Source organism: Calypte anna, chromosome 3, assembly GCF_003957555.1.
Source record: "Calypte anna isolate BGI_N300 chromosome 3, bCalAnn1_v1.p, whole genome shotgun sequence".
NCBI classification, from domain to species: Eukaryota; Metazoa; Chordata; class Aves; order Apodiformes; family Trochilidae; genus Calypte; species Calypte anna.
Genome location: NC_044246.1, coordinates 8,618,707 through 8,637,359, shown reverse-complemented (window position 1 = coordinate 8,637,359; position 18,653 = coordinate 8,618,707). Strand labels below are relative to the sequence as shown.

Here is an 18,653-nt window from a genome sequence, read left to right as displayed (position 1 = left end):
CAGCTTAATGTAGAGCCTTTTCCACAGACATCATTAGAATTAAATTTGAATGAGGAAATATGTGATCTGAAGCAGAAAGTGATCACAAAATGCCCTTGCCTCAGATTGAGAATGAGGAAACCCTTTATCAAAATTACAAGGTTATAATGGATCTTAAATATGCATTTTAGCTAACACTTTGATTTTAGTCACTCTTAAGCAATAGTCAAACTGTAAATTAACTATATTTTCCATATTTGCATAATTTAAGGGAAGAAGCTCCTTAGGGAAACTGTAATAAAAGAAATGAGTTGCTTAAAGATAGGAACAATTCTGTTTACATCAGGCAAGGTGTAAGCAGAAGTGCACAGGCAGGGTAAATGCCATTTTGAAAGGCATTGGTAAGTTTAAATGGGCAACACCAGGTGTGACCGTCTACCAATAATCAAAAAAGCTGAACTCATGCTGTGTAGGAGGAGGTTCTAGGAATGAAGGGTCTGTTTAATAAGGGAGACACAAAGCTCTTGGCTGTGTAGGGTGAAAGCTAGGAAGGGAAATTATTGTCATCCATAAAAATAAGGATAGAGAAATTCTAGGGTGGCATCTGGGTTACTGAGGATAAAGGATACAGCTGGTAAAAGAATATAAAATGAAGCAGGTTTCTGCCTACAAAAGGCAAGATAAAAAATATTCCAAGCAAGTGGTGTCAAAACTGCTTTTCCTCACCTGCATAATTCAAGAGTGTATGAAACATAACCTGAAGTAGCAAGGACAAGGACTTGATCACCCAAGAAACCTTTTCCATTTGAGTCTGAAACTTCTACCTAGGTTCCTATAAACAGTCCATGGATTACTCTGTTACTATGTAAGCTGCTTTTAGGCAGGGTAACCACATTTTAAACCAATGTATCTTTCTGCTTACTGCAGCTGAAGGTAAGCTGCACCAGACTTTCAAATAATTATTGAAATACTAATTAGAAGTGTTGATTGTTGCTGCTGTGCTTGTTGTTATTGGGAAGCTGCCAGGATGCCTATAAATCCCCTTAAACAAACAAACAAACAAAGCCAAAAGCCAAAAAAACCCCCAAACAACAACCAAAAAAAACCACCCTGAAAAACAAACAAAAAACCCCTATATTAACAAAGTACCCAAAAGAAAAAAGCTCACCCAAAACAGTAAGTCCAATTAGACTTGCCTCATGCCTGCAGTGTAGAGTATGAATGTTGACAGTTTGGGAAGCAGTGCTTAAAAATCAGAATATTGTATAATGATAATGGAGATTTATAGAAGCCCATACTGCTGCTTCCTAATGTGGTTATTCCTAGGAATTTACTGAGGATGGATCCCACTGTTTGTCCCTACTATTAGAATACTAACAATTCCTACTAATGAAGAGCTTTCAGTCTAGTTAGACAAATCAAATTTGATGGAGGAAGAGGACAGAGCTGTGTCTTGCAGATTTAACAGCAATACTGTGTTTTCTACCAGTGAATTCATTTAGAAGAGATTTAAGGAGTAGAAGACTAACTGGAAGGAGCAGAGGAGGTCATCTAGGCTGTAATACTCAGAAAAGGAGCCAGGGGAATAGAAAAATTCAAATTAGAGAATAACTAGAGCAAAAGATGGAGGAAAAAAAAAAAAAGATGTGGCACATGGTTGTAGCAGGGTATTCTGATGCAGATGATGCCCAGGAAAAAGTTACAGAAATCAACATATTGTCTTTAAAAACCTAATGATCCCCACAGAAGGACTGTGCTGACTCCGTTCTTGGGCTTCTCTGTTGCATTTGTTTTCTCAAGAGCAAGGAAAGCAAAATCTGCCTTGAATGAACAGTTCAATCAGAATTATGCATTTTGAGCATTTACCACCAAAGTTTAACTTCTACTGTATAAAACATCATCAAATGAAGGGTAACTGAGAGAAATTCTCTTTGCTCCCTGTCACAAAGTCCTCCATAGTGAGTTGGAAAGAATGTCTGGGTATATCAGACAGGGAGATGATGAGAAATAAATGGAAATAAAGAATGAAGTTGTGGTTGTCATAGAGAAGCTTTGGGGGAAATTTTTTATGGTACCTGATATTTGGCAGAGCAGATGTGGGTTCCTGAAGCACCATTTTCACCCAGAATAAACTTCAGCTGTACAGAAACTTTGAAATGGCATCCATCTCCATCAGTGTATTTTTTTAATAAGCTCATAATGTAAGTTGTTTTAACTCCTTTGCTTTTAACCACTCTTGTGAAATAAGTATAAAAGGAAGTTATTCTGGCACGTGACAAGGTGCTGAACATTTTTGTAACATTTTTTGGAGGTGATGAGGACAGAAGAACGTCAGAGACAAATTTTAGAGCTCCTTGTCACGGCTCATCACACCCTACAAATAGCCTAATGAAGTGTCTTAAAGAAAGCCCAAATATATGCAAGAAACAGATGGCAATTTCCATTCTTGGTCTGTGTCCATTAAATAAAATTCACACATATCCCCAAGGCCTATGTTTGTCATGAATAAAGAGAACCATGAGCAGAACTGTGCAAGGTTTGACCTCTGTATTCTTGTACCTCCTTGAATACAGAATTCAGCTACAGTACACTCAGAAAGGAACCATCATTATGATGATTTTTATCTATTGATTATTAATTTTGAAATGTCAGTTCCCATCAGAACACAGGGAGAGTGAGCTGACTGCTGTGCTGATGGGGTTCAAATACTGTCTTTTTGACATCCCTAGTGGCCTTATCAAACAATCCAAGCACATTTTTGCATTCCATTAAATAGTAAATATATTTATCTGAGTGGTGAACTTTTAGGTTAGTATGAAAGTTAGGATATGCTGCAGTTCTGATTCCTGTTTAGACAAGATAGGGGGACTTCAAGAGCTACTGACACAAGCTGGATTTAGATTCTGATTATCTGGTGCTCATCAGATCATGTAAGACTTCACATGAAGCAAAATGATGAGGTAACACACTTGAATGTTTCCTAAAATGAAATTTTGTACTCTCTCTTGGAAACTCAGATATAGGGGTTGCTATTGCAGCCTTTCCCCCTGGCAAATAAGTCTTTTGATATGGGATAAGGTACCAGCTGTCATGGACGAAGATAAGAGAGCTGGTACCATAAAGCACTGGATTTTCACCTGGATAGTGTATTGGTTTTCTGGTCAAATCAGACTTAATTTAATCTGTGGTTAATCTATTGTTAGTTTCTGGTATTAAGTTGGGTTCTTTTCTCTTCATGGGCCAAATTAATGTTTTCAAAAAATGAAATCACGAGCAGCACAAGACCTCTATCATACAGGCTAATGAACTCCTTTACCAATCAGAAGCCATGAGAAATTCCTATAATTATTCTGTAAAACACAGACCAGTTTTAACACATAGGGTTTTATTTGTTTGGTCTATAAATATATATAAATGGTTGCAGAAGGTAAAAATAGAGGAGAAACTTGGAATTTTGATTATGCTGGGCTTTATAAATGGTTTTCATAAAGTTTGCATTTGGCTTACACTCAATGTTTACATTTACCAATGAAAAATTAGGTTTGTATGTCCAGAACCTGTTAAATATCTTTGCTGAATTGCTGAGAAATGCCAGCTGGAAGTCTAGAGGACCAAGCTCCACATCCTATCTCTTGAGTAAATTAACAGTCAATTTAGAAAATTAAAGGTTTCTTTGGTACTCTGCGTTGTACCTGTCACAGAACAATCTCAGGGTCTCAGCTGATATTACCTATTAGCAATTGAATCAAAACACCTGGAGCAAAACTACATTATTTTTATTCCAGATGGCTATTTACATATATTTTATCTGTCTCCTTCCGTTGCATTCTAATTTTTTTTTCTTCTGTTACAAAGGATTTGGTTTTGAGTCCTAATGATGCTAACAAGTTTTGTACAATGGAATCAACAACTTTCTTTTCAGCACTGCAAGGGGCAGTTGATAAGGATTATTTTGGTATGAGCCTGGGTATGTAAAAGTGGAGGCTATTAATGAGCTGGACTGACTTGCATGATTCAAGAAAATATCCAGTCCTGCATCAAGCATATGAAAGGTCCTAAGTTTTGGTATAGCAGGTCCTTTTCTTGAAACTTCTGTATCTATGGCATGTTGTAACACAACACAAATGTTGTGTTGTTCATCACTTGTGTGAAGTGGAAACATTGGGATTTTAGTGATTCCAAAGATGATGGTATGGGAGGGAGGGAATATTTTTTTTACATAATGGTGCATGGAATAGTCCAAAGGGAAGAGGTATTCCTGGAGTGCTTGTAGTTCTGTATTTTATTGTCTCAGAGAACTGAGTCTAATCTTCAGCTGGTAAGAAATAATACTGTTCCAGTGACATAATCACTGACTGAAATTCTTATTTTTTATATTGTACCAGGCAACAATCTGGCATGTAAGATTTTCCAAGTTTGATGGATATATTGTGCATTTCTGCACACTATACTTGGCTTGTAGACATTGTGATGAGTGGGCACAAAAGCAATTATGTGGGAACAGCAATAACAAAGTGATCTCCAAGTTGATTATGGAAAGTATAAAAATGTCTAAGTTCTGAGGAGTTAAAATATATGTTGGTATATAGTTAGCATACTTCCATTTCCTCTGTGGACTGGTAGGAAAAATTGAAAGGAGACAAAGTGCAAAGAAAGGGCAGCTATAGAAGGGGAAAGGGCAACTTTAATTTTATGCAGTAGCTGAAGTGCTTTGGGCTGGAGTTCAGTGAACACCTGAAGCTGGCAGGGCTGTTTATTCCAACTCTGGTGCTACAGCCACCTCCTGTAGCTGCACGTGAAATAGGACCAGGCCACTCACTTGGCTGAAGGGACATTTGTCTTCTGAGACCAGTCACAGACAATCTTGACAGAATTTAGACCATTGGTTAGGAGTTCTGTCAAACTTTTGTAGTAGGTGCAGGATGGCTCTAACCCGCTCTAGCTATGTTACTTAGCCAACTCTCTGCATATCTTCAATTTTTAATGTCAAATGCTGTGGTCCTTTCTTGTGTCAGAGTGCCCTGGTGGCATCCACGCTGACTCAGGTGATCAGTGTGACTGAGGAGTCACTGAATGACTTCTCTGAGGAAGAGAAGAAGCCAAGGATTGGTGTGTGCCTGAATTAAGACAAACTAAAGTGAATGATGTTCTACAGCTTACAGTTTCGATAGCATTCAAAAGAATTTTCCTTTTATACTTTTCAACAGACAGAGACAAATGTCTATTTGCCTATTTTCACTCGCTATTCCTCTTTCTATTCTAATTAACTCAGATGCTAATTTAAAGAGTATCTCTGTTTCCCTCAGATGAAAATAATTGTGTAAGATCAGAAACAAACCATCTCAGTCACTGACCAAAGAACTGTCAAAGATGATGACTCTTTGGTGTGGGACAGAATTCATTTTGAATTGCTAAATGAAAGTCATGTAGCTGAACTCAGAAGGGTCTTATTGAGGTCAAGGTCTATTCTCTGGTAGTCATCAAATACCATTATACTGCTTACCACATTTCTCTTAGTATAGAGGATCTTTAAGCTCAGCACGGACCCACGTCTCTAACTTCACAGAAGTCATATAGAGTTACTTTCAGGTTTCTCAGTCTGTATGAAGCAGTTTTGAGAACCTTTAGCTATATAACTGAACAGGCCAGTCTATGCTGGCATTAATCAGATGAAATACTTAGAGCACCAGGAAATCAGGGAAGGGAAAGACATCACATCCAACAGGTGTAAGGTTATATGCTAGTGGTCTTGAACATAGGAAGTCTGTTTTAATCATTCTGTTATATTTGTTCTGATTTGCTTAGTTAATATCACATTTTTGCAGAATACATTATGTCATGATGTCTGATCTTCCTCAAGGCCTGTGAGTGACCTTCTTTCCTGGAAGTCTTTTGTTAAATCATATTTAAAAAACCTCTTTGTGTGTCATATTGGAACAAAAATGAGTGCTAAATTTAGCTTTTATTGATGGAACTGGGGCTGGCAAACTCAAACTTTTGCACAGGTTTAACAAAACTCTTCTTCACTAAGCTGGAACTCTGCTGTTCTGCCAAGGGAAGAGGGAAGATTATGAAAGCAAAATCACTTAGTTCAGAAACTTGTTGGTTGATTTTTTTGTGTGGTTTTTTTTTTTTTAACCTCTGAACTTGGTGTTGAATTTTTCAGTGTGTAAGGGTGTATACTGGGGGGGGTGGCAAATACATATCATTATTAAAGGGAAGTCTAAACTCTGAAACCATTTTAACTAGTGCCCTAGTTAGGTGAAAGCTAACTTTGTCTGCTAAAGAATACAAAGAACTCACTACTTGGTTAAACAAAAGACTAGGGAATGCATTAAGAGGTAATATCTGTTCTGAATGGCAGTTTCACTAACTGGAAAGAATTTGGCTTCTGTTACATTATCAAACCCAGGTTATAAAATGGCAGGAACTGCATAGTCACATCCCTAATTCAGTGCTAGAGCTGTAGCCTACTGATTATTCTGCAGACTGAAAAGCTGGAGCTGATCTGCTGGTGAAGAACAAGCTCAGCCCAACAGTCAGGACAAGCTTCCTTACTAAAAGGCACCTTGTCCCTGACAGAGGCCCTTTTAAGACTTAGATCAATTTATTTTTGCCCATCAAATTTGCCTTGCTTCTTTCTTTGAAATAATTGGTTTTAACCTGTGGAGCAGGAGGAAGACCCCAACTTTTTTATATTTCTGATAGCATCTGTACACAAATGTATCTATAGAGAAATGACCCACATCCCCAGCTCTTTCTACATTACACTTTTAAGGTGTAGTTTCCAGTGACATCTGAAATCTGATTTTGTAATACATATAAAGCATTTTTTTCAATGCCAGCCTAAATATCTGCAAGTCAATTAATCAGAAATAAGCATGTATGTGTTGGCTGGATCATGGCTTTCATCTGCAATATAATGTGTTAAACTTCTTGGACCTGGGGGTGTTGGAGATATTCAAAACCTTACTGGACAGCATCCAGCCTTCCTCTGTGAATGTGCCCATCCTACAGCTCCCCATAAAACAACTGTGGGGGCATAAAAGCTTCAGTATAATTATTAATGTTAATTATTGAAAAAGAACCATCCAGTCTTTCAAGGGATATAAGAAAATTTTTATGAAGTTCTTTAATAAGATCAGAGGTAGCAGAAATAAGTCTAAAGCCTTGAGTATTTGAGTAAAATAATTTATTTTTTTAAAGTTTGTCTTTGCTAATAGACTAGTGAGGGCACTAAGCTTTTAGAGCAGTAGTTATTTTGAAAAGTTAGTGAACAAGGTATGTAGGATGTTTTAGAATAAAATATACTTTGAAGACTTAACCATATTAATCAGGTTTGCTTTGTCACAATTCCTGCTGTGCTTTCATTACACTCCTACTAGTATGAATTTTCTGTCTTTTAAAGAGCTAACTTCACAAATATGTTTGATATTCTGTTTGAACTGAATAAATAGAAGATACTGCACTGATCTGTTAGCTCTGACAGTCAAAAAGTGCACAATTCTTGTTTCTGTCAGACTTGTATTAAAAATTTACTTAAATAAAAGTTTACAATTTATATTCATATTGTCATAGTTGATAATTAGTGCCATTAATAAGTACAGAAACAGTCTAAAAATACTTGATGTACTTGGAAAAGGTGTATTCTCCAAGTTGTTGCCACACAACCTTTGTTTGATTTCCCCCCAAAAGTGGCAGATGTAGGGGAGACTTATAAAAGTGCCACTTGGATAACTTGAAAATTTCAGCTGTTTATATGTAGGCAGAATTCAGAAACCTGTTTGACCTGTGTTTATTAGGAAGAAATTCTTCAGTACAAGGGGGTGAGACTCTGGAACAGATTGCCCAGAGATGTGGATGCCCCATCGCTGGGAGTGTTCAAGGTGGATGAGGCTTTGAGCAACCTGGTCTTAGATGAGAGGTGTCCCTGCCCATGGCAGGGAGGTTGAAATAGATGATCTCTGAAGTCCCTTCCAAATTAAGCCATTCCATGATATGATTCTATGATATTTTAAAGATTCCCCTATTGGAACTTAACTTGCTGCAATTTAAGGAAATCTAGTGGTGAGGAAATATGCTGAATGGAACACATAATTTCCCTGAACCATAGGAGCATATTTTGAACATATTTCTTTAATCAGTTTATTACAATATTTATTTAGCTTCTTGGATCCCTGTGAATATATGTAATTTGCAGGTATTTGAATATAGACAATGAGATCAAGGAGTCTTCCAAAAAGAAAAGGAAATTACAAGGGCATAATTCTTCTTTTCTTAACCACTGGATCCCAATTAGAGCCTTACAAAGGTAAACAAAAGCTGAAAAATGAGGTAGCTTGGTGCAGCTGGAAAGGTAGACTTCACATATAGAGACTGCAATGTAATATCAGCTGTAAAAGCAGACTTGAGAGAATGCCAGGGAGTATACATTTTGTCATGTAGCTTAGAGGCAAGAAGAAATTAAATGCAAAGAGTAACAAAGCAAGAAGAAATTGTTTCATTCTTTCTGTCTTAACTTAAGGACCGATTCACATTTGCTGTGTTTAAAGAAGTAAGCTTTTTCATGTTTAAGCTAATTTGGCAGATTTCTAAAGCTTAATTGGCTTAGCTGCATCTCCAGTAGGCCATTTCTGCATTTCATTGTTTTGTGGACCATGACAGTCAGCAGTTTCAGAGTGAGTTGTGGGGTGGCACGCTGCTGAGAGCCTCTGGGAGCAGATGCTTTGGCTCCCTGACAGTCTTTACAATTTGGAACTTTTTAATAAAAGTGTTTTTGTTAAGTGGTTATTTTTTCCTTATCTATTCTCAGGGTTGCTCTTGTGGAAAATATTCCTGAAGGGATCAACTATTCAGACAGTGCACCATCCCATTTGTCTCTTTTCCAAGGCTGGATGAATTTACTTAATATGGCTGAAAAGTCTGTTGACATAGTATCTTCCCAGTGGGACCTCAATCACAGTCATCCATCAGCATGCCAGGTATGTTCTAGCCTAACAAAAGGGTGGGAATTGAACATTTTTCTTGTTTCACCATTAATTTTTAGAGCCACAACTCTTCCCTCTAGCAGACCTATTTGTTTGAGAAGTCTGAAAAAACCATTTTCATGTGGGGATTTTCCTGCCAGTGCAATAATATTCTGAGAGTTTCTGGCACACTTGGCCTGGATAACACATTCAACACCTATTCATATCACTTCCATCTTAGGAAAGGATGTCACTGGGTAATCTTGAGGAATCTGCAGATTTCTACCTATAGTAACACATCCATAATTTTTGAATATGGATCAGTCTATACACTTTTTTTTTTTTTTACTTGGTGCAACTGGTGAAGTAAAAGAACAAGCATATGGATTAATTTTGCAGCAAATGAGTAGAATTACGCTTGTAAAGAACAATGTAGTAGCAGGTGATTTCTTGTACCTTTTCAAAGTGAATTTTGTGAGGGAGTAGTGTCTACAACTGAGATCAACAGGAAAAAGTCAGGAATCATAGCAAATGAGATAAACATGCAGTATGATGATGCTGTGCCCACTTTGTTCTTCGGACCAGTCCTCTTAGAAATACGGTAAGGGCAAGTTTCCACTTACGTGAGGAACTAAGATTTGGAAGAACTGAAAGGCACAGTCCCACCTCTTTCCCACCAAATGGATTCTTTGCTGACAGAAGCTGCCCAGCTGACATGAAAGGGTGTTAATAGGACAGTTGGGTAATTGTGAGGAATCAGCTCTATGATACTATCTCACAAACTCTTCAATTTCCTCTTGTTTTGTTGATGCCGTGCAGTAAAAAAAACGCCTTTTGGGAGATGATAGGCAAAGTCTGGTATTCCAAGCAACTAAAGATAGTAAAGCAAGAAGCCTGTGTTTTCAAGTAATGAACTGGATTCTACTTCTTTTGAAACAAGCTGTAGCATAGTGGAACTATACATATATTATCTGTTCTTCAGAATAAAACTTCTCTGTTTCCATTTAAAGTGAAGCTCTGAGGTGAGCAACCACATGTAAAATGTAGAGCACACCCTTCCTTTAAGAATGATTAGAAATATTGGACTCTAATTAGTGAATAAATTTATTAAATACAACAGTATTTATACTATTTTTCACAATGTAATTATGCAGCTGAATTTTATTTAAATTCATTGCCTGAGAAACTTCAAGCCCATGTACTGTCATTCAAACAGATGAATTAAGGACATAGTGCCTTAGATGTCTTTAGGATGTGCATGAATTGGTACGTGCATGAATCTTTTAAAAATGCTTTGTCTGAAAAAATTCAACATGCCATTTGCTTCAAAACCAACTGAGCCTAAAAACCCCAAACAGAGAACAAAAATAGCAGACTGGAAATTGGGATTTCAGTAGTTAGGTATCAAAACAATTCACTGTTTCACCTTGTCACGCAAAGTAAAAACTGTAAGATATTGCCAAATGTCAGAGCAGGGAAAGGTAGAAGAGAAATTTAAGAAGTGGATTTGCTCTTTCATCCTCAAATGCACTGTTAAATACAGATAAAATCAAACATTTTCATAATATTCTATCCTAATTATCTACTTCTGCCTACTAGTAGTCTTACAAAAATGAATAATTACTTCTGTTTAAAGGCAATAAATATTCCAGCAATTTCTTCATTTGTGCAGCAGTGTGGGTTGAATAGCTGATAGATCTTTCTGTCAAGCTTATTCATCCTAAACCACTGCACTGTTATTGACCAGGCTAATGGCAAAAAAAATTACTAAGAGTTAGTGTTTCTTTGCAAATCACTGTCTTAAAAAATGTACACAAAACTTAGTTGTGTGAAAGAGAGAATATTCATATCTATATGAGAACTTGTAAATGAAAGTGTCATTTCAGAGCAGCTTCAGTAATTGTAATTTTCAGAAGTATTAGTCATATGTCCTCAAGCCTTTCTAAATTTGGGTTCAGGTGAATTTGCCCTAAAATAGCAGAAGCATTATGCAAGGTAAGGGGATGAGATGCAAGAATTCCAGGTTGTGTGGTGCTTGGTAAGTAGTAGTTGTTTTACCAGAACCTAAGGACATAACCATTTTCCATATGGATCCAAATCCCACTGCTCTTCAACAGGCGTGAATTTTTGAAAGAAAAAAAAAAGCTGAGTAGGCTAGATTGATTTTTCTTAATTAGTTACAAGATTTAGCTACATTCTCTGAATATATGTTTTCATGTAGTTACATACACACTCCTATATGTCCAAGATACATATTGCATAAAAATACATCAGGAAATTCCATATTTTTATATATACATGTGCATACATATATACATATGTGTATCAGCCATATGTATACATATTATCCATTATGCCCAAAGGTAAATTGTACGTATATACACACACATGTGGATATATAAAATTGCAAAATTTCCCAGTGTATTTTGCTTCATTTTTGTCTGTTGTAAATCTAAATCAAAAGCCACTGCTGACTGAGCTGTCCAGGTCACAGCTGCTCTGCTCAGACTTCAGAGCTCACAAGTCCTGTTAAATTGGAGCCTCCCAAGTGCAAACACAGGGTGCTACAATGTCCTGTGTGCTTCCACAGCTTAGGTGGTCAAGTTGACAAATATTTATTTGGCAAAATACTAGACTTTGTACACCTCTCATTCAAAAGAAAACCCTGTGGTTTAACAACTTAGTGATGTCACCTCTGTGCCTTTGCAAGCCAGCAGGGTAGTTCTCATACAGCAGTTTAGAGTTTTTTGCAGAATGTGGACCTGTGATGACTCCTGTGGAAATCTGATGTTAGAGGTATCAGAGGAAAATGAAAACACAATTTTTGAGGATGAATCTTAAATTTGCAGTGGAGAGATGAACAAAAGATCATGCCAATTTCATTGTTTTCAGAATTCACTTCCTCTGGCTCATCTCACATTTAGAAACTTCAATTCAGAGTCAACTTTTATGATTCCATCAAGTCCTGCTTCAAAAATTTCATTTTAAGTTTAGCAAAGAATCAATGCTGTCATGGTTTACTGGTATTGCTGCAAGTTATGGCACGGTTCTCGCTGGCTGGCTGGCTGGATGATTGAAGGGTAAACCTGCCCCTGAGTGTCACAATGATCACACAGAAGTTGTTCAGTTCCCCCATGGCTTGATGGTTTGACTCCCACATTACCTGACAGTTGGCTTGCATGAGAAAAACAGCTTTGTAAATGTAATTTCTGACAGTGAGTCTTGTGCCAGTCTCAGGCAAGTATTGCCCAAGGTTCTACAGTGATTATTTTTGTTAGAACAAATGTTAGTGCCAGGACTTAATTACTCTTTTTTGACAATTACTAAAAAATGAGAATAACTACAATGAAGAGTTCTTCAAACCTAAACCACAAAAAATGGCTACAACCAGCTGTAGAGTGTATTTGTTTCTCTGTGAGCTCATCTTCACACGAACATGGCTTCAGGTGGTGACATTTCCTACTACTAGTACAAACTGAGGCAGGGAAAATAACCTTTAAAAAGGGAGTTATTAAAGTGAAAGAATTTCTTAACTCTGACTGAAATTAAAAAAATTTAGTCCTTCCCTTCTCAGTAGATATTCTGCTAGAAGAACTTGAGGAGCACATATGAATTTCTGTGCATTAAATGGCAGAAATTTAATTCAAGGTTCTGGGTTTGTTCTTTCTGTTCTATTGCTTTCTGCCTACATGCTATGAGTTTCAATGATATTGTATGGATACATCCAAATGTTTTATCATAGGACAGCTGTTGAAAATATTACTAAAATCATGTAGAATAAATCAGAAGAAAATTCTGGACATAACCAGTTTTATTTTTGTGAAAATAAAAAGTTAAACATTGTCTAAATTGCAGGAATTTAAGTTACAAAAGAGCACAATAATTCAGTTTTAGAGCACTTCAATAAATACAGCATTTTCATGTTTGTGTTTCCATTATTTTTATGAGGAATACAAGCTGATGAAGACAACAGTAGTAAAGGGAAATCAGCCAGGCTAGAATCTGCCTACCCAGTGACTGCTAAGAAATTGCTCTGGGGGCAATTTCAGGGCCTTTTTTGTAGTTATAACTTTTTCTTTCCTTTTCCTTATTTTCCTTTTTCCTCTTTTTTTTTTTTTTTTTTTTTTCGCTCCTCTTCCCTCCTCTTCCCTCCTCTTCCCTCCTCTTCCCTCCTCTTCCCTCCTCTTCCCTCCTCTTCCCTCCTCTTCCCTCCTCTTCCCTCCTCTTCCCTCCTCTTCCCTCCTCTTCCCTCCTCTTCCCTCCTCTTCCCTCCTCTTCCCTCCTCTTCCCTCCTCTTCCCTCCTCTTCCCTTTTTCTTAACTGGGTGTCAGTGTCAGGTGCAATTAGAACTGATGTTTCAGATGGATGGTAGTTTGAAGACACCATGAGAATGTCAGTTTGTTCATGTGACAAATACTCTCTATTTCCTATTTTGCCATTTTCAGTAGGTTTTTTAAACAGCTCAGCAAAAAGTGTAAGAGAATATTTTATCAGGACAGGCAGATTTCTAGTGCTATTATTTATTAAAACAGATATGACATGAAGGAGCATACTGGAGTTTCATAACACTTGGCTGCTATTTCTCAGTCCTGACAAGCCAGGTGTACAGAAATGATTCTGATCACTCTCACGTAGTCTCACAGCAGCCTGGTATTGTCTGGCAAAGGGAATACGGTCTGAATGACAGCATGAAGGTTTTATATTTACCAGAAGCATTTCAAATGTTCTGACAGCAGTGACAAAACTCTTCAGACCTTCTGTCCTGTATTTCTTCCTTTTCCTAATAATACAATTGCAAGTAAATATGTCAGATTGAAACCGAGTTTCAGATTAATATTAATGGTGAAGAAGGCCAGGTTCTCCAGCAATCAAGGAAGAATTCCTAGTACCTTAGTTCACTCTAGTACTTACAGATTTTTAAAAACAAGCTGTGAATTTTTCATAGTTGTATAGAAAGTCAAGGCTAAGCTTTGGTGAGTGTTTGAATGCCAGGGACAGGGTAGGGCATAGTGGAACTTGGTTGACACAGTGATTGAAGGTCCCAGGTTTGATTAGAGCCTAACAGTGCTGGTCCACATCTATTGCAGGAGGGACCACATTGTGGAGACCCAGGAGTCCTGGTGAATGCCCCTCTGTTCCCTCAGGATGATGCCAGAGCTGCTGTGTAACTCTGTACCCACCACCCCTCCTCTCCATGCTATTTTCTCATTATTGTTACCTCTGATAACATCTGCCCCTTTCTCCTTAAAGCAAAACAAAAGACAAAACCAAAACCAAACACTCAAAACCCAAACCAAACAAACACAACAAAAAAACCCAACCCAAAATAAAACAAAAAACAACCAAACAAAAAACCCCAAAAAACCAACATTACTGATGTTAGAATTGAAGATCATTTTGGCTTCATGGTGAATGTGGGAGATGGACACTCCTTGACTTGCTGTTTTTTGAGTTGCTACCTTTAGAATGACTTAACCATATCTAGGAACATATTTATGTGGATGTACAATGTTTTGTTTGTGTTTTTTTTTCAACAGGCATCTTTAATTTGTTGATATGTGCTTTGCATGATTCTGTCTCACCACTCTTACTTTCTTTTCTTGTTCTCCCCAGGGCCAGCGTCTCTTTGAAAAATTGCTTGAACTGGCATCCCGAAATATTGAGATAAAACTAGTGAGTGATATCCTGCCCGTAGAATCCAAGGTATTAAACGACTTGAAAGCAAAGGGTAAGACCACCATCTTCACATTGTTATGCCATTGACTGCTACATAATGCTCTTTTTACTTAAAAAGCAGACTCAGATGTTATGTAAATTGCATATTATTGGTTTAGCACTGGTACCACAGCTACCAAAAGTCTGAAAGTCTGTTAATAAAATTGATATTTTCATTTTTGCAAGTGGTTAAAAAGGTGATAAAGTGATTAAAAATGTTTGAACTCACTGGAGCCATTCTAATTGTAGGCATTGTGTCTTGGCAAACTACTGTCATACCTTGTAGGACAGATAACTTACCTTTTTTTGAACAAAATAAATTATTAAAACATCATGTCTATGGTACTGATGATTCTAAAGCACTGGAAAATAGACTGTCAATCAGATTTAGCCAAGAGGCAAGTTTTTTGTGCTATATTTATTTCTTAGATACCTGCTTTCCTAATCATTGTTTTGAGGCTTTGTCCAAAGAGGGATTACACGCTGGTGGGCTGCATGACCAAACTTGCTTTATGTAAAACTGCATGGAAAAAAAGAACACAGAGTTGAAGAAATGCTGAAAGAAATTAGAATCTCTTAGGAGTTTTCAGAAGTATGTATGAGATTTTTAATATTAATAATATGATAATCATCTATATAATCTGATAAAAGTATAATCTTAACGGTAGGATATATTTTTCAAAGGGCAAATAGAGCCCATTTATTTTGATGGTGATATTTTTTGACATTTACTAAGGGAATTCTGAAAAACGAATTAAGTAAAGCAGTTGCTATGCATAGCATCACTCTAACGGAACAAATATGTTTATGGTAAAGAATAAAAACACCCTTTCCCCACAGAAATCAACAAGATTGTTTAAATTCCTTGTAATCTCACTTGGTAAATAAAAGAATATTTACTAATGGAAGTCCTGGTCTCTTAAGGAGACCATCTTTTGATCAAGACTGATATCTTATTTAAATGGAATAAATACAGATTTTTGTCATTTCACAACACTGCTTGTTCCAGGGCTTTGATTATTTCTGTTACATAACCAAAAGTGCTATCAGACATTTGATAACCACTAAGAATGCATCAGCTCTCTCAGACGTCTCTGATACAAGGACTTATATTGTCTGATGCCTTGAAAAAGAGATAAGTATTTTAATATCAACTGTCTTTGAAAAAGTGATTTCTTTTCCTTGGGATTCTAATGTCCCAGGTTCCCATGAGTCAGAGGAGATAAGAGGTAGAGCCTGTACGTTTATACTTTTATGTACCTGGCAACTGATATTTTACCTATCATTTATTTAGAATACCCAACACCAAAAAATATCCTCTTTCAAAAAAAAGTGTGCAAAGATTTTAGCTAAAAAAAGGGAGTCACATTTGTGATTAACATTTTCTTCAGTTTATGTGGGAATTAATTAGACCTTTGAACTTTTTGAACAAACAAACAAACAAAACACAGGCCTTTACCATCCTACTAGCTTCAGTTTCCCTTATGCCTTGTTCAGATTTCTCATAAGGAAAATCTTAGAGTATTCAAATGAAGTGATCAGTATCTTTGAATGTTCCAAGCTGCAAAGAATTGGAGAAAGGTGTAATCCTTTTGAGTTTTCCTGTCACCATCTTTGAACCCTATAATTGTAGATACCATTGTGTATTGTTGGCCTTTTTCAAAGATCAATATTGTAACTTCTTGATTTTATCATTATGATTGGGTTTTTTGGTAACTCCGTTTTTTGATTTGCTTATTTCTACAACTTCTGATATTTTTTTATATTATTGGTTATGATGGTGGTCATTGACAACTTTGTTGCAAATCTTTCATCTGCATTTAGTTTTGTTGTTTGTTTTTTATCTCCAGTAGAGCCAGGGGAAACTTCTGCATTCCTAAAAAGAGATAAGTTAGGTTTAACATTCCATCAGATTTATTTCTCTTAATTAAATATTTACATGAATGGGCCTTGTATGAATAACAGATTCATGGTATATCCTGCTTGTGCCAAACTGGTAGGCTAGCTTAAAAAGAAAAAAAAAATTAGGTTAATATTAATAACATAGTAAAAGGAAGAATTATCTATGTTAGCCTTTTTCACATCTGCTGGAGAAAAAAAAATTACTCCTGCCTACTGGTTTTGTCTTAGAGGATAGTAAACATATCATAAAGACTTGTTATGCTATTCTAGAAGATCTCTCTACTAAAATTATTAATCTCCTTGCTTGTGAGGCACTGGCCACCTGCACCTTCAGAAATCAGTCAGAATTGATCCCTAAATAATCACTGTGTGTCGCCATATTGACACACTATTCATGTAGATAACTGATTGGTTTTTTTCCCTTCATCTAGTCAGTTTTGTCACAGAAAGTATGCCATCCCCCCTTTTTTAATATAAAAGTTCCTCTCAGGGAAAGGAAAGTGGTAAATAAATTGATAATAAATCAGAAGTTTAGCCAAACTTCTCAAGATGGAGAACCAGAATACATTTAGCTGAACAGACCCAAACTCCCTCTTGGGAGAATTAGGCAGAGGAGTCCAAGCATTACTCTGCTCACATAATAAACTGAGCAGCAAAGAAGCTTGGAACCCAAGCCATGGGCAGTAGCATGGAAAGAAAGCACATACATAGCCTGTGGGCATCTGGGATTTTTATGTGGTTCTGACCTGCCCTCACTTTGATAATTGAGCATCATCTCACCTCTTCTTTCCAAGGCAGATTGTATGTGAGAGGCCAGGCAGTGGGGCTGTCCTACGACCCGTGAAGGGCAGGGGCTGTGGCACAGAGAAGACAGACAAGCCTTGCTTTTATTTTCAGTGATCAGAACCCCTGAACTGTGTCCTCAGGCTGTGCAGCCTGGGTCCTGGAGTCAGGATGAGGGATAATTCAGATGACAGCCCCAGGATGTACCTGTTGATTTACTGGCCAAGAACCTTTAAGGATGCTGTATTTGCTTAGCCCATGATATTCACCTCACTCTGCATCTTCAGGTAGTGTGCCCCCTTGAGCAGCACAGGTTGATGTCTTACCCCAGTCACATGGGTTTATATGTGGTTGCTTGAAGAACTCTACTTGGTCATCCGTATTATCTCATGCAGTATTTTGTTTTATTGGCTGTTTTGTTTGGTTTTGTACTAGGAATCATGGTATGTTATAGAACTGCTCCTTCTCAGCAGCTGTTGAGTCTGCTTCTGCCAGCCAGATTATTCTAGCACCTATTTCATTTTTCTAGACAGGCATGCATGGAGCCCCCTTCCTCTTCTCCCCATTTCTGAAGTACTGTAGAAAGCAGCTTTGATAGACCTTTTCCAACCCAGGGATGCATCCTAGAGTCCTCCCTACACATCATTCCTCTCCAGCAGCCGTCCCTACTGATTAACAGAGGAGAAAGTTGAAATCTGACTTCATATTTGAGGGGTAAGATAAAACATAACTGTGTGGACAGGAGAGGAGAACTGAACTGATGTAGAGTAAAATAAAATTAGTAATTTACAGTTGCATTGTTAGTAAGGATATCTAGTTGTGAACCTGTAGGTTTGTTGCCACTGCTAAGCCTGCTTTGGTCATGTCTTTGTTATCCTGACTCTCTTGAGCTGGGTGTAAAACAAGGCAGCTTGATTACAGAAGCAGTTTAGTAGCTGCAGTGAGAAACATGGATTGATTTACTGTGTTACACACCTAGAGCTGGGGCAACAGGAGCCCCAGGGTGCTGTGATAATGTACAATTGGTAGTGATTGCTGCACTGTGGCAGTGTTGTTTAGTTGCAAAATTAAGCATACAGAAATGAGGATATACTAGTCACAGAAGATATATTTATGATAGACTTAAATTATATGATTAGATTCTATATTTTGCATAGAATATCTGGCTGGTACTTGCTATAATCTCATCACATTAATCAGATTTTTTTTCGCTTGTATTGAATGAGAATATGTCAAACATTCAATGCCTTAGGCAGATTATGTCCATTCAGGGGATATTATTTCTGATGGTAATGGCCAAAATCTTTT

The 18,653-nt window shown here is 37.2% G+C and overlaps 1 protein-coding gene across 1 annotated transcript in view; it reads left to right on the top strand.

Moving 5' to 3' along the window:
* The window catches only part of PLD5 (phospholipase D family member 5), a 147,406-nt gene that overhangs the window by 82,621 nt on the left and 46,132 nt on the right, over positions 1-18,653 (top strand). The window contains 2 exon segments of the mRNA XM_030447941.1: positions 8,792-8,960; positions 14,559-14,673. Of these exon segments, the coding sequence (XP_030303801.1) occupies positions 8,792-8,960; positions 14,559-14,673 (284 nt within the window).